Source organism: Anabas testudineus, chromosome 5 (genome assembly GCF_900324465.2).
Source record: "Anabas testudineus chromosome 5, fAnaTes1.2, whole genome shotgun sequence".
NCBI classification, from domain to species: Eukaryota; Metazoa; Chordata; class Actinopteri; order Anabantiformes; family Anabantidae; genus Anabas; species Anabas testudineus.
In genome coordinates, this window is record NC_046614.1 from 20691291 (window position 1) to 20706465 (window position 15175).

Sequence of the window (15175 nt, forward strand, 5' to 3'; positions counted from 1 at the left end):
GATTTATATCAAATAATTTGTTCATGAAATTTGTTCATAAAATGTATGTTTTTATGTGTGACATGTCCCAAGTGTCTGAGTTTGTCTCTATTCTGACAAACTCTTTACAAGTGACAATAAAAAATGACAAAAATAATACAATATATTAAACATAAAGCTCCAGTAAATATGCATTAATGAAAAATAACGTACACGTACACTTACTTATATTCAGACATGGAGTAGGATTTGTGTTGATGCTGTAACAACTCAATATGGTGAAGATTCATTATCTACAATTATGCACAAATCCTGTGGCCACTGTCACAAAGACAAAAAATACAAACCACACAAAGTGGAGCTGAATCATTCTCTGTTATAAAATTTTAAAATATGATTAATATACAACACAGTTTGATTTAAGAAGTTAAAGAGTGAAGTAAAGCTCAGGACTCTTCAGTCAAACTTTATCTTCAGCTGAACGACAGGAAGTCAGAAATTCTTTGTTTACACACAAACTCTGATCGTTTCCTCTGAGACCGAAGATGTTGGAGGATGTTGAGTAAAATACTAGAGGATAAAACTGTGTCTGAAAAACCAGTGTGTGATTAAGTTTCTGCCAAAAATATGTAGATTGCTGTTTAACAAGTCTCGTTTTGCAATGTTATCATCTGTCGGTCCACCAAACAACTATTAGATTGATTAACAACACAGTTTGAACAGCAACAAGCCCAAAGGCCAAAAAGATCTGATGTTTAACTGTAGTACGACATTAAAAAACAACCACAAAGGAACAAAATTACCATAAAGTGACATAAAACAAACACACAGACATTACACAACGTCCTTAAAGACACAAAACATCTACAGAAAGATGTGAATAGCCCTGAAAAAGACAAAATGCCCTCAAATTGACACAGAACAGGAATCTTATAGAACAGATTTATAGGTTGAATTTACATTTGCATTGTGGTGAAATATTACAATTAAACATCAGCATGTAGCATTTAGCTCAATCCACATACAGAACTACTGCTGCAAAAGGTTAATTAGTTAGTCTACAGGTCAGAGAAACTAAAGAGTATCTTATCTTAATAATAATAAAGCCACAAACTGTTTTAATTAGATTTAATTTAAGATTAAAGAAGATTTTCTTTAAAAAAATATTGTGGAAAAATATTTCCAGTTGAAACTTGTTTAGAAATTCCTCAGACAGACAATGGCATGACAAGCTTTAATTGAAGACTTTCCCAGTTTACCCAGTCTACCCAGTGTACCTCTGTGCAAGGTCAGGAGTGCGCGCCGCCGCGGCAGAGGGCTCCGCCAGCGTGCACCGTGAGCGCGCCTGTCCATGCGGTTTTAATAAAGAAGAAAAAACAGAACAAATCAGCTGACGATGAAAAGACATGAAGCCTGTGCTCAAACGGAGAGCTGACACCGGTTTTATCCTCTCACCTGGACCCGCTCCCTGCGTCCGGGAGGTCCGGTTCTGCGCTCAGATCCTCCGCTCTTTGTGAGCCGGTTCTCACGCGGAGACCGGGGCGGGTTTGTGGGTTTTCTGTGAATGGAGACGCTCCACCGGAGTCTGGATGTCTTAATGAGCCTGGGATGTCTTAGCTGGAGGTTTTTCTGGGGAATCTGCGCGGTCCGGGTTTGATTTCCTGCAGGATTTGATCCCCTTTTGTTTGCAGCGGCTGATGCTGCGGTTCCCACTGATCCGCTCTTTAATTATCGCTTTCTTCAACCTGTGACGCTAAATTGCTGTTGACGGGACCGTGGGGCGTGTTGACACCACACTGGTGGGATCATTTCACCTCTGTATGGTGGATTTTTTTAATGATCCTTATTTAATTTGGGTTGTTAGTGCCTCTGTGTTGCGCTTGGTTTCATCCGTCTTTTGTGTGGAATCGGTCCATCGGTCCAGGACTCTGTTAGGCTATACTGCCCCAGCTGGTCCCGGTGTGACACGGGTTGATGAGCACCATGCCAGAGTGTGTGTCGGTGTCAGAGTTCGTGCAGGAGGTTCAGGAGGACTGGAGCTCCCCAACCACCTCCTCCTTCACCTCCAAGATGATCAGCTGCAGGAACACCGTCTACCTGCTGGAGGAGGTCAGTACTGATGGAGGGGGGAGGAGGGGAGGAGGGGAGGACAATAGGCAGCAGCAGTAATACTAGTAGTAGTAGTACTCTGACCCTTTAGGGTAGTGCAGTTTAAAAATACTTGATTACAAGTATAATTCTCACACAATGAAAAGTCCAGAGGTTTTATCAGCAAAATCAAGCCTCAGACCTCTTCACCCCCCAGGAAGTTTTCATCTTTTATTGTTATTATTTATTTTACAATATTAAATTATGGTTTATTCTAATTTCACAGGGGTCTTGATGGCCTGTTGTAGAGTTACAGATTGTCTTCATGTTGTAGTTTTTGGCCTGGATAGTGAATCACCAATAACAGATACAGGTGTATTTACACTACAGTCCACTCGCTGCTCTCAGGTGACGTCCATTATTTCATTGTTAAACCAATTTGCTGAACCGGTGATGATTTATATTAGTTAAACACCTGTGAACACTCTTTATTTTATTAATTGCATGTATTTAATATTAGCATTAAAAAGGCTGTTTCACTTTCATATGAACTTTAATATAAGAACATTTTGTCAAATTAAATCAACCATAGTTTAATTTCCAAGGTGGGTGAAGACTTTTTGTAGGTATTTTTTATTAGGATGGTAACCAAGGTGCAACAGTGTTGAAAACAGTTGTAGCTTCTTAAGTTGGGTGTTTTATTTATAGTCAGGTAATTTAGTTTGGTGACCCAGTAGCATCAACCTCTCCAAAGGGTCATAAGAAAACTCAGAGTGGTGAGATAAAAATGTTCTCACCTAAACATTTTATAATAATGTTTTGAATTTGTTCTAAGTTTTAGAATAATTACAGCTACTTAATGGGGAATTTAGAAAGGAGCTCAAACAATTTGTTGATATTAAAATATATATGTACTTGAGTGCTGTTTTTGAGTAAATGCACTTTAGTTTAGTTCCTCTCATCACTGGCAGTAGTAGTAGTAGTAGTAGTAGTAGTAGTAGTAGTAGGAGAGATCCATATGAAATCCTCCACTTGTACGGTTCAGCTCATCGATGAAGCCTCCTCAGCTCTGACTTCTGTTCTATCTGATGGATGAGTTTCATTATCTCTTAGCCTGCAGTCAAATTACTGTAGACTGGGTTTCAGACATCCAGGAGTCCTAAAATCTCCAGGTTGACTCCATATCCTGGGTCGACTTTCACAGCTTGTGTACAATATCGGCTTTTGTTTCCTTACCTCATACAGTAGCTCATTTTAACATTTGTTTTCACTTAATCATATATAACAGTTATTCATTTATACTTGTTTATAATATAATTGAGTTGTTGCATTAAATATAAGAATATAGTGAAAACAACTCATTATTCTTCTCTGCATTCTCAATGAATATATTGATATGTTTGGTTTTGTCCAAGCAACAGTAAAAAACCTAAAATGTAGAGTTCACAGTTGTAGAAAATTAGTAAACTGGTAAATTGTCACATACGTATGAAAAGCTGTTACCTGTTGTTTGAGAAGCATGGTTATCAAAGTTGTTGCCAATTATTATTATTAATTTTTTTAAAATAAACTAATTAAACAATTAATAATTTCACTGGTAGAGTACTGCTGGTTGGTGCCTGGAGCAAGTATCAAGATAGCTCTAACTGTCTACTCTTAGGTTTATCCTTGAAATTCACCTGTGAAGACTACAACAGATTTGTTGTTAGGATAAATCAACATAAAAACCAGGAACCTGTGGTTGGGGGCAAAGTAAGCTGTTTTGAAAAGAAATCAGAGGGAAAGACACTGCACAAAGACTGGGGGTAGAATTTACAACATCCAGAAAAAAAGAAACAAATCCCCGGTGGACTGAGCAACATACCCGAAACAGGTCGGCCAAGCAAAACAGCAACAGCTGATGACAGAAGCATTGTGAGAACTGGGAATAAAATCACGATGCACTGTTCAAAGAAGTTTTTATGATACAAGATAGAAGAACTACAGAGGCGACCAGTAAGAATCAGAAATGAGCCACACTGACAATGTCAACTTTAAGACTATTGTATTGCTTACATTGCTTTTAGTAAAGTGATAAATGTGTATTTATGTTGTTATGTACCAGCCTCGTGTTTAACTGAATATAATGAAAACATCAGTATCTGGCTTCAGCTGCTTTAGTGGAGATTTATACTGATGAGGAACAGGTTTACACACACGAACAGGAATGTAGCTGTGTGCTGTGGGAGAACAAAGCTCGTCCTCTGCGTGTGTGTTGAGTCAGCAGGTGAATTGCTGCCACCCCCCCACATGAACACACACATTTAGCAGATTCAAACCAATGATTAAAACATGACTGAGATGTGTGTGTGTGTGTATTCAGGCTCTGGACAGTGATCGGTTGGTGTTGCAGAAGATGAAGAAAGCTGCTAAAGCCAAATACACATCGGGACAAGGTACAAACACACACACACACACACACACACACACACACACACACACACACACACACACATTGTTTTGTGTACTAACGGCGCTCGTCTCTGCCAGAACACGTGTCTCATCTGGAGCAGTACATTAACTCAATGGAGAAGCTTTCAGTCAACTGTCACTCGAATGGAGAAACGGAGGTCGGTTCTGCCTTTTGCCGCCTGGCAGACTTCTCTAAAGAGCTGGTCTCACCCATGAAAAACCTGGTGAGTCAGCAGCTTGACGTCGAAAAGGTTAAAGGTCATATAGACACCTATACATAGTTCATCTGAAGAGATGTCATAAATAAATACATTGTGGGTCTTAACTGGTCCGCTGCAAGAAATATTTGGCTGGCTTCCTCAAACACCCATTAGAAAACATAAAATCAAACAAGATACAGTAGTCTAATAAAAAAACATCTTTTAAGATTTAATTGGGGAAAAACCTGGAATCACTGCTCCTTCACATCAAAAGGAGCCAGCTGATGCCACCTGAGCGCCTCCCACTGGAGGTTTTCAAGGCACGTCCAACTTGGATGAGACCCTATTCCAAACCTCCATAGAAAAAACTTTTAATTTAAATCAGCTGGCTTTAAACTTCGCACTTTGTTCCAAACTCCTCCAAGAAATCTTTTAAAAGACGTATGAATGGAAAAAAAAAAATAGTATTGAAAATAGTATTTGTGATATCTTGTGATATTTTTGCAAAGAAATCAAGTCATGTTTCTGTTGATCATGTACCGTACAGTATAACCCATGATGTCTTAGCTATGATTGTTCTGCAGAGTTGTTGACCTCCGTTTGTGTGTTTGTGTGCACAGTTAAAAAGCATGCTCCACAACATCAACTTCTTCCTGGACTCTGTGGTTAAAGGAGACCTGAGGGAGGTCAAAGGGGTGAGGACTTCATCTTTATATGCTGCTCTGTCACCTCATATTCATAAACTGTAATAATGGCAGGTCTCAGGTCAGACTGGATCAACTGTTTCTTGTTTTCACTTCTCTCTCTGTAGGATCTGAAGAAGCCTTTTGACAAAACATGGAGGGACTATGAGAGCAGATTGTGAGTGTTAGTGGAGTATCCTGGTGAAATGTTATCATGCTTACAGAAACCTGGATTATGTCAGATCCAGGTTTTGAGTAACCTGAATATGCTTGCTGGAGTACTAATAGAAATTCAGCTGACTATTCTCACTAGTCTGCACCACTTATTGTTGTGAAAGCATGTTAGACGTCCTGATTAAAACCTTAATGTTATTTGAAATTCATTACATTTAAACCTTGATTCTGGTCTAGTTTTGTATGAACAAGTGCTCCACTTCAGGGTTATTGAACTCTTAGCTGCACATCCATGACAGTCGATCATTAACATAATTGATGACCTTAAAGTCTCCCTGACCCGCTCTAGCATCGACCAAGAGAAAGAATCTTAATCCTAAGTGTGACAGGTCATGAGTTAATAAAAAATACAGGTTAAACAACGGTAGTCTTTGAATATTAAATTAAATTACATACGTAAAAGTTATTTCGTATAGTCTAATATCACAAAGCACACATTTACCTCAAGGTATTTACGGTCTGCACATCGTACAGCATCTTCTGTCTTACATAAATCAGATCAAAGAACATTTAGGAAAAAACCTCATGATGGGTAACAGAGGACGGGCCCCTCTTCTAAATACAATTAACAGATTTAAATTTACCGTGTGTGTGTGTGTGTTCACAGTAAGCAGGTGGAGAAGGAGAAAAGGGAGTTAGCTCGACAGTATGGGATGGTGAGGAGCGAGGTGAGCGGAGGAGAGATCGCTGAGGAGCTTGAGAAGGAGAGACGCTCCTTCCAACTGAGCATGTGCGAGGTTGGTGACCGTTCATCCTGTTTCCCAGTTCCTTTATGTGATCCTTCCTTTCTCAACCCAGAAGTCATTATCAAACCTCGTTGTTGCAGCTGGTTGGTTTGATTTATTATTGTGTGAAAAACAGAAAAGATTCATTAATTTTTTTTGTATTTTGATTTTTCTTTTTGGTAAAAAGAAAAATATTTTGTATAACAACAACAAACTGCAACAAACTAAATTAATATTTACCAATTGTCATCTTAGCTCACGATTTACTGAGAGAATATGGATTTATTTGTGACTTTCGTCTCCTACCTCCTCACATATGAGCCGTGGAGTACTTTGCTTTAGAAAGATGTTTTGTCCTAATTAACTTCACTTACTCTCTGGTGAATTTGTTCTTTAAATGCATCAGTGTTACGTAAAAATATAAAATATGTAAAATATATTGTAATTTTTAAAATCACATTTTAGGAAAACTGTCAAAGAGAAAAAAAAAACTAGTAATAAACAAACACTGGCACCTAGTGACTCGGGGGTTAAACACAACATCACAACATTAACTAAAACACTTTCTGTCATGAATCTTTGCATTAGAAATTAATTTTTAAACCCCTAACCAGCCTTCATCACTTCCTGTCCTTTAACACAGCCTCCTCTCTCTTAGTATCTCATTAAGGTCAACGAGATAAAGACGAAGAGAGGAGTCGACCTGCTGCAGAACCTCATCAAACACTACCACAGCCACAACAAGTAAGAAAACACACACACACACACACAGACACAAACCAACCAATGGAGCACTGTGGTTGTACAGTGTTTACAGTAGATCTGTGTGTGTGTGTGTGTGTGTGTAGTTTCCTGCAGGAGTGCGTCTCCACCACCCAGAGGTTGAAGCAGTACATGGAAGAGCTGAACGGAGTCCTGGCTACGGTACGACAACACGTCACAGCAGACTGTGAATATACTGCACTGTTGGTACAGTTTGCCTGCAGTCAGAGTACGACATGGATGTATTATCTGTTTTCCATGTAAAATTAGAGGAACCTTCTCTGATACAGGTCCAAAAGTGTTAGAACGAGGAAGAGTTTGCAGAGTTTTATCTGTATTCATATCAGTCTGAGGTAAAGAGAAGTCTGACTATTGATGTATGAATGATAAAGGTTTATAAAGCCTTCACAGATGAAGTGTGTGATGTCGCGGGGGCAGCAGTTTTTAAAATGACAGAGCCCTTGAATCCAGCATCACGTTCCTATATGCAACAACTGTATAACACTGTTAGCTTGATTTAATTGTTTAGGAGCAGCTGTCATCACCATATCAAGTCTGGTTGTTTCCAAGAAATTTTACAGTAAATCCCCAAATATAAACACGTTAGACACTACGACATCACGGTCTCATCAGCTGTTCTGTGTTTGCAGGTGAAGCAGCGTCAGGATGAGGAGAAGAAACAGCTGTGTGCTCTCAGAGATCAGCTGAGGCCAGTCGTCCATACAGAGCAGGTCAGAGACACCGACAACGCTCAGACTAACGTTATGATACTGTTCAACAGGTAATTAATGTGTGTGTGTGTGTGTGTGTGTGTGTGTGTAGGACTCTTTACCTAAGCAGGTGTACAATATGCATCAGCTGCTCGGAGACAAACAGTACGGAACTGAAAAGACAGGATTCCTCTACAAAAAGAGCGACGGGTAAACAACCAACCAAAAATGTGTGAAGTGGCGTAAAAGTAGAAGTTGAGTAAACTGGAAATACAGTTACGTCAATTAAATACACCACTGTTAATACTAAATGTCTGTTTCAGGTTGAGGAAAATGTGGCAGAAGAGGAAATGTTCAGTTCACAACTGTTACCTGACGATCGCACACGCTACTGTGAGCTCAGCTGTGTGATTTGTTTTTACAGTTTCTCTTATTTTCTAGCACAAACTAAAAAAATAATCATACTAAAAGAAATGTGGATTAAAGTGTCTCATTTGTTTCTCTTATTATTGATCTACAGCCTAATAAACCTCCGACCAGACTCAACCTGCTCACCTGTCAGGTTAAACCCAGTGTGGAGGACAAGAAATGCTTCGACCTCATCTCACGTAAGACACACACACACACACACACACACACACACACACACACACACACAGCTGCCAATGTTACAGATTAAAGTGACATCATTCTGCTGTATATTTGAAATATTAGTTTAAAACTGTATATTAATTGTAATTTTGTTTAACTGTATGTACAGTACTTTATCAGCAGAGTGAATTGAATTCAAGTTTCATGTTGGTGTCGCCTTAAATTGCATATTGTAGCTTTATTGTAATCAATGAGGAAATAAGTTGATTAATATATGTTAAAATCAAACGTGCAGCACAGTTCTGAGCTTCAGAATTTCTCAAAATAAAATCCCAGAGTTTTTAAATCCTGTCCTAATGATGATGGACACAAACACACGTAACACTGTGTCAACGACTTTGTCCTCCAGATAATCGAACCTACCACTTCCTGGCTGAAGATGAAGCCGAGTGTGTGGCGTGAGTAACTTGTATTTGTACTGATTATCATAAAACCTACTAAGTATTACATGTGTTTAATCTGTGTGTGTGTGTGTGTGTGTGTGTGTTGTTCAGCTGGATCTCGGTGCTCAGTAACAGTAAACAGGAGGCTCTGAGTGTGGCTCTGGACGGAGGGAGGAGAGGGGGAGGACTGGGAGAGAGCAGCTTGGAGGATCTGACCCGGGCCATCACTGATGATATTAAACGGATGCCGGGAAACAACAACTGCTGTGACTGTGGCGCTCCAGGTAATCTGTTTTTGTTTTGACATGATTGTGGAATTAATTTATCATCATTAGACTCGTCTGTAGAAGTAGAAAGTCGTCATATGGAAAATTGTGACCTCAAATTAAATCGGTTCTTGATAAACTGGAATTCTCTCTCTGCAGATCCTGGATGGCTCTCGACAAACCTGGGTATCCTAACATGTATCGAGTGTTCGGGGATCCATAGGGAAATGGGGGTCCACGTCTCCAGGATTCAGTCTCTCAGTCTGGACAGCCTGGGGACCTCAGACCTGCTGGTAGGTCAGAGCTGTTGGCTAACAAGCGAATCCATCAGACCACATTGGTTAAATACTACAATACCCATGAGGCTTTGCTTTTATGGCTTTCTCTCTCCCCCAGTTGGCCAGGAATGTTGGTAACTCTGGTTTTAATGAAATCCTGGAGGCGAACCTGCTGAGTCCATCACTGAAGCCCTCTCAACACAGCCACATGTGAGACACACTCTCCCAAACAGTTATCATGGTAGACACTACGTTTCCTTTTCCTACTGTAATTCCTACATTTGTGTGTGTGTGTGTGTGTGTGTGTGTGTGTGTGTGTGTGTGTGTGTGTGTGTGTGTGTGTGTGTGTGTGTGTGTGTGTGTGTGTGTGTGTGTGTGTTTACAGGGCGGAGCGTAAAGACTTCATCCTGTCTAAGTATCACGACGTGCATTTTGTGCGGCGGAGTCACAGCTCTGCTGCAGTGCTAAGACTCGGCCTCCAGGAGGCGACGAAGAGCTCCGACATTTACAGTCTGATCCACCTGTACGCTCAGAGGGCGGAGCTGAGCCAACCACTGCACACACACATACAGGTACACACACACGGACGCAGCTTATGTATTACATACATACGTGCACTAAATCTACACAGGCACATAAAGGTACATGCATAATTTACATATATACAGTACAAACATGAACACACACACACACACTGTCAAATAGACGGGTTACAGTATACACACACATTAAAGTGAACAGGTATTCACACATAGTCACACACATACACAGTGGTACACACGTGTAGATGTACTGAGTTAAATACACTAGTAACCACAACAGTGTATGTGTATGTGTTTACACATAGAGGTGTACACACGCATACAGACACACAACAAAGTTAAACACCTACAGTTTAAACACACGCTCATTCGTTTCCATGCCAACAGGAGAAAGGGGAGACGGCGCTACATCTAGCCGTCCTATTGGCTGACAGGACGTCGCTGCACATCCTGGAATTCCTGGCTCAGAACTGGTCAGTGTGACCCGATGATGCTGTTACACCTCAGTGTGTGTTAATGTGCACATCTGTGTGTTTACCTGCACGTGTGTGTGTGTGTGTGTGTGTGTGTGTTTTAGTTCCAACGTGGACATGCAGACATCAGCAGGAAACACAGCGCTTCACTACAGCTGTCTGCACAACAAGAGTGACTGTGTGAAACTGCTGCTTCGAGCCCGAGCCAACACACAAATGAGTAATACACACACACACACACACACACACACACACACACACACACACACACACCGTTGTACATTAGAATTAAATTAAATTAAAACAACTTTTTTAAAAACATTTCTCTTGCTCATAGAGACTGAATGTAGACACAGAAACGTTTCCTGTTGTTGTTGCTTTGTGTGAAAACAGAAAATATTTAATATTTGTGTGTGACCAGAGAACGAGTTAGGAGAGACGCCTCTGGACGTGAGCCGCAGATTGAAGCACAGCCACTGTGTGGCGCTGGTGAGGTGGATACTAGGAACAATGTGGTACACAAACTTTACATGTTGACATTACTGTAACTGTGTGTGTGTGTGTGTGTGTGTGTGTGTGTAGCTGCTGCAGGCTCAGTCCAACCAGTTTGACCATCACGTCCATGTGGAGTATGAGTGGAGGCTTCGTCATGACGACATCTACGACAGTGATGATGACTTTGACGACAAGGTAACCATGGCAACATATTTATTCTTCCTCCGTTTATGAAATAAAAACGTGAAGGTCGACTGCTGCTCTGACGTCGCTGTTTTCTTCTTTTGACTGAGGATTACATTTGTTAACATAAACTGCAGCAGTAAAGAAACTGAATGGACTTTTTTTTAAAACATTAAGTGATTTTGCAAAGTGACATTTATTTTGGATTTAATGTGTTTAGAAAATTGAGGCAAAGACATTTTTAGAAAGAGAAGATGGTTTGAAAAGTTCAACAATTCCTCTTTAATAAATGATTCCCGTAACTTTAATCTTTTATCTCGTGCTACTTAACTTTTTCTGTCACTCTACCATTTCAGAACGGTCCAGTAAAGAAGGAGCGCACGTCCTCCTCTTCATCTTCCTCCTTCACCTCCTCCTTCTCCTTCCCGTCTCGTCCCTTCAGCTTCAGTCAGTCCATGTCCTCGTCCAGCACCCTGCTCTCCTCTGGAGCGCCAGCAGGAGCAGGAGGAGGCCTGCTCAGTGTTGGGAGGAGGCTCGCCATGGCCATGGAGCTCCACAGCCGACCCACTGGCTCTGCTCCCAGTCCTCCTCCACCTCCTCCATCCTCCCCTGCACCACCACTACCCCCCAGGGTCAAAGGTGAGACCAGTTCAGCTGGTTGTGTTTCTCCGTTCTCTGATTTCATGAAAGTTGTAAAATTATCAGTCCTCCACCTCTGCTCTCCATCGTCCTGTAGCTCCAAATGTCCCTCCTCCACCACCTCCTGCTGGAGGGGAAGGAGCGGGTGATGAAGAGGAGGAAGAGGGGGAGGTCTTCTTCCCCCAGACAGGAAACAAAAAGTCAGCACCTCCCACTCCAAGTGGCATCCGACAAAAGAGGAGCTGCTCAGAGTCCAGCAAACACGGTAACGCCTGAAACACACACTGCCATTAATCTGTCTGAGTGAAACGGTGTAATTAACTCTGCGTGTGTGTGTGTGTGTGTGTGTGTGTGTGTGTAGATTATGGGTTGCCAACCAGTCCCAGGATCTACAGTGGTCCAGACTCCTCCTTTAAAAAGTGTGTGTGAGTATCTAAGACACAACCACACTGATCTTTTTACATTTACATACGTAATAATAATAATAATAATATTGAATCAAAAACAAGAAAATTCTTGTGAGATTCCAAAGTTTTCATCAGTATCAAATCATTTGGGGCTGAATTTGGGGGAATTGAGTCTAATGGGGAAAAAACTCATGGGCTTAAATATTTCATTTAATAAAAACATCATAGTTAAATTGAAGAGCTCAAATTAGACGGTACAGTTTAAATGAGTCGTGTGCTGAAGCTGTGTAAGCTTGAATAAGTGAGAGACTGTGCTGCTCTCTGCTGGACTGAAGCTGAATTACAGTCTTCAGGTTGATGCTCAGTGAAAACACTGCTGGTAATCAACCTGTCCCTCTCTCTCCTCCTCTGTCGGTCTCTACAGTCCATCTTCTCCTCTCAGCTCGCTCGCTGAACGACCAGATAGAGGTACGTCCTGTCCTATAACAGCTTTCTTCTTCATTTTATGTATTTAAGGTTCTTAAGTAATTAGAATATTTACTATATATCTGGTTTTGACATTTTAGCCAAACTTTAACATGACATATTTAACTTATATTTAAAAAGTGATACATTCAGATGTATATTCCTGATTTGTTTTCTTATGCAGCAGAGTAGATTATTACTTTAATGACATTTATTGAATGGCTAACCTATTTAACCTATTCTCTTAGTTTCCCATTCCTTTTTTTCCAATAGAACTTTAGTTTTAATTATTTGTTTCATAGTGGCACATCTAATAATCGCAGGTTTTCGGAGGGCGGACAGTGACTGTAACTCCACCCACTTCCTGCACCCTGCCAGTAAAGCGCCACTAAACGAGTCCCCGACCAATCAGCGCTCGCAGAGCTTTGAGAGTGACAGCAGAGGCCCTGCCCCCCAGCCTCTCCCTCGCAGATCATTGGTCAGTTTATAAAATAACACTTTATTTACTGTAAGATGGTAACTACATCGTTACAAAGGTTGTTTCAGAACATGTATGTGAGAACATACAATCTAAATCCCTCAACATTTAATTGTATAAAAAATAAAATAATAATTATATAAAATAATTCCTTCCAGTTCCTTCTTTACTATACCCTTAAAGTGTACTTGAGTCAGTGTAGTTGATTTCTATACACCAGTCCAATAAAATATCGACTGTACCTTTAACTATGTAACAACCACTTAATGGCACCTTAGCAACCACCCTCAACTGCCTAGCAACACCATGGAAACGCACAGTAACCACCTACTAATGGCTTAGCAACCATGTAGCGACACAACTAATGTTGCCGGTTATTATTGTTATTAACATTATTATAGTATAATGTCAATAATAATATTATTATCACTGAACCATTTACTGTCGTCCATCAGCCTCGGGGCACCACGAGTCGACGGGTTCAGGCTCTGTACGACTGCCAGGCCGACCACCATGATGAGCTGAGCTTCTGTGAGGGACAGGTGCTGGTGGTCCTGGGGCAGGAGGACAGTGATTGGTGGGTACGTATCATCCTGCACTCTGATTGGTTCTCCTACTTCAGTTGGTTTGAGACATTTCACTGATGAACAATAGTATCTTAAGGTTTTGTTGGATGAAACGAAGATAAAACGACTCAGAAGTGTCTGCAGCTGGTTCACACAATGAATGTCAGAATATTTTCCACTGGTATTTTTGTTTGATTGATCAGGTTTGGTTGAATCCAGCAGTACTAGAGTCCATGTTCAGGTTTCTTCCATGTTCAGTGAATGTTTAAATGTAATTTAACGTATTTCTGTGAGTAGCACGGTTACATAGAGGACGAGCCAGACCAGAGGGGTTTGTTTCCATCTTCCTTCGTCCAGCTGCTCACAGACTGACAGGAACCTGGACCAGACTAGAACGAGCGGGACCTTGGACCAGCACAAATCCAGACCACAGCAGAACCAGGACTTCAGGAAAACCAAACCGGAAGCAAATCGGATCAGATCAGTACTCGGCAGCAGAAGCTGAAATCCTGATCTTTGATGGACCAGGACAGCGGTCTAGTCCTGACCAGCTTCAGCATCCTGCGAGTTCACAAAATCCAGCCACAGGTCCTGTTGTCATAGCAACGTAAACTTTCTGTTACTGTGGAAACGTAACAGAAGACGCCATGGAGACGGCTTCACACAGATTGAGCAGCAACGATGTTACTTTTTATTTATTTATTTTAAATTAAGATATTTTATTACGTGTAGACAAAGGCAGCTCACTTCAATCTGCTGGACTTTTATTTAAATAACTTTTCTTCTAATAATATTTATTTTAATTTATGTAAAGTTATTGCCTGTGGCGATGCCACATAGGAGCTGCTTCGGCCCCATTTCAGGCTTCACCACTGGAGGGAAACAAGGCTTATGAGGACCTGTCCTAAGGACTGATGATGAGTTTCAACAGTCGTCTTTAATTTCAGGTAAAACTAGTCTGTAAGCATGGACTTCACACCAGGTGAGGCCTGAAGTCAGACACAGCTGATGTTTCCTGCTGCCTTTGATGTCACTACGTCTCAGTGATTAACGGCTTGGTCACATTATGTGTCTGCACATGCCCTTGGATATTATATTTCTAATGCAGGCAATAATTATCAATTGTTTTGTTATTTAGGCCTCAACAGAAATATTGTAGAAATGTAATGTGACCACGCCTTAAGTGCCACAGTGTATTGCTGCCACCATTACAAATACAAATTTGCTCAGTTTCTCATTAAAAGGAGAAAATAGTTTTAAAAATCTCCACATTCCACAATAAGATATTTTGCATGCTGAAACTACATATTTTCTTATTACAACATTGTAGTTTATCAAGAAACTTTTTTATATAGACAGTTATAATAAACACCAGTTGTTATGCATCATATCACAGATGCATAAAAAAAGATTCTTATTAAAACCCAATAGTTTGGTATAAAGTAATAAGTAGAAAATTACATGTTGTTACGAGAAACTGAGCTGAAATGTTGTCATGGGGATGGAAATACACTTTT

At 40.6% G+C, this 15175-nt stretch overlaps 1 protein-coding gene across 2 annotated transcripts; it reads left to right on the forward strand.

Annotated features, from left to right (window-relative positions):
* Nucleotides 1-1308: 1308 nt before the first annotated feature.
* unm_sa1614 (un-named sa1614) lies at nt 1309-15125 on the forward strand. 2 transcript variants are annotated; one of them, XM_026347054.1, is made up of 28 exons: nt 1309-2088; nt 4430-4502; nt 4597-4742; nt 5339-5413; nt 5530-5579; nt 6243-6372; nt 7019-7104; nt 7209-7284; nt 7773-7853; nt 7945-8042; nt 8156-8225; nt 8353-8440; nt 8833-8881; nt 8978-9150; nt 9292-9425; nt 9529-9620; nt 9796-9982; nt 10340-10425; nt 10530-10645; nt 10847-10914; nt 11008-11115; nt 11460-11742; nt 11840-12007; nt 12104-12167; nt 12574-12617; nt 12938-13092; nt 13548-13673; nt 13956-15125. In XM_026347054.1, exons 1-28 carry the CDS (start codon nt 1954-1956, stop codon nt 14028-14030), a joined length of 3036 nt encoding a protein of 1011 aa, XP_026202839.1. In that variant the 5' UTR covers nt 1309-1953; the 3' UTR covers nt 14031-15125. The 2 variants fall into 2 exon arrangements, with proteins under 2 accessions (XP_026202839.1, XP_026202840.1); XM_026347055.1 differs by having other exon boundaries at nt 12104-12161.
* The last annotated feature ends 50 nt before the right edge of the window (nt 15126-15175 follow it).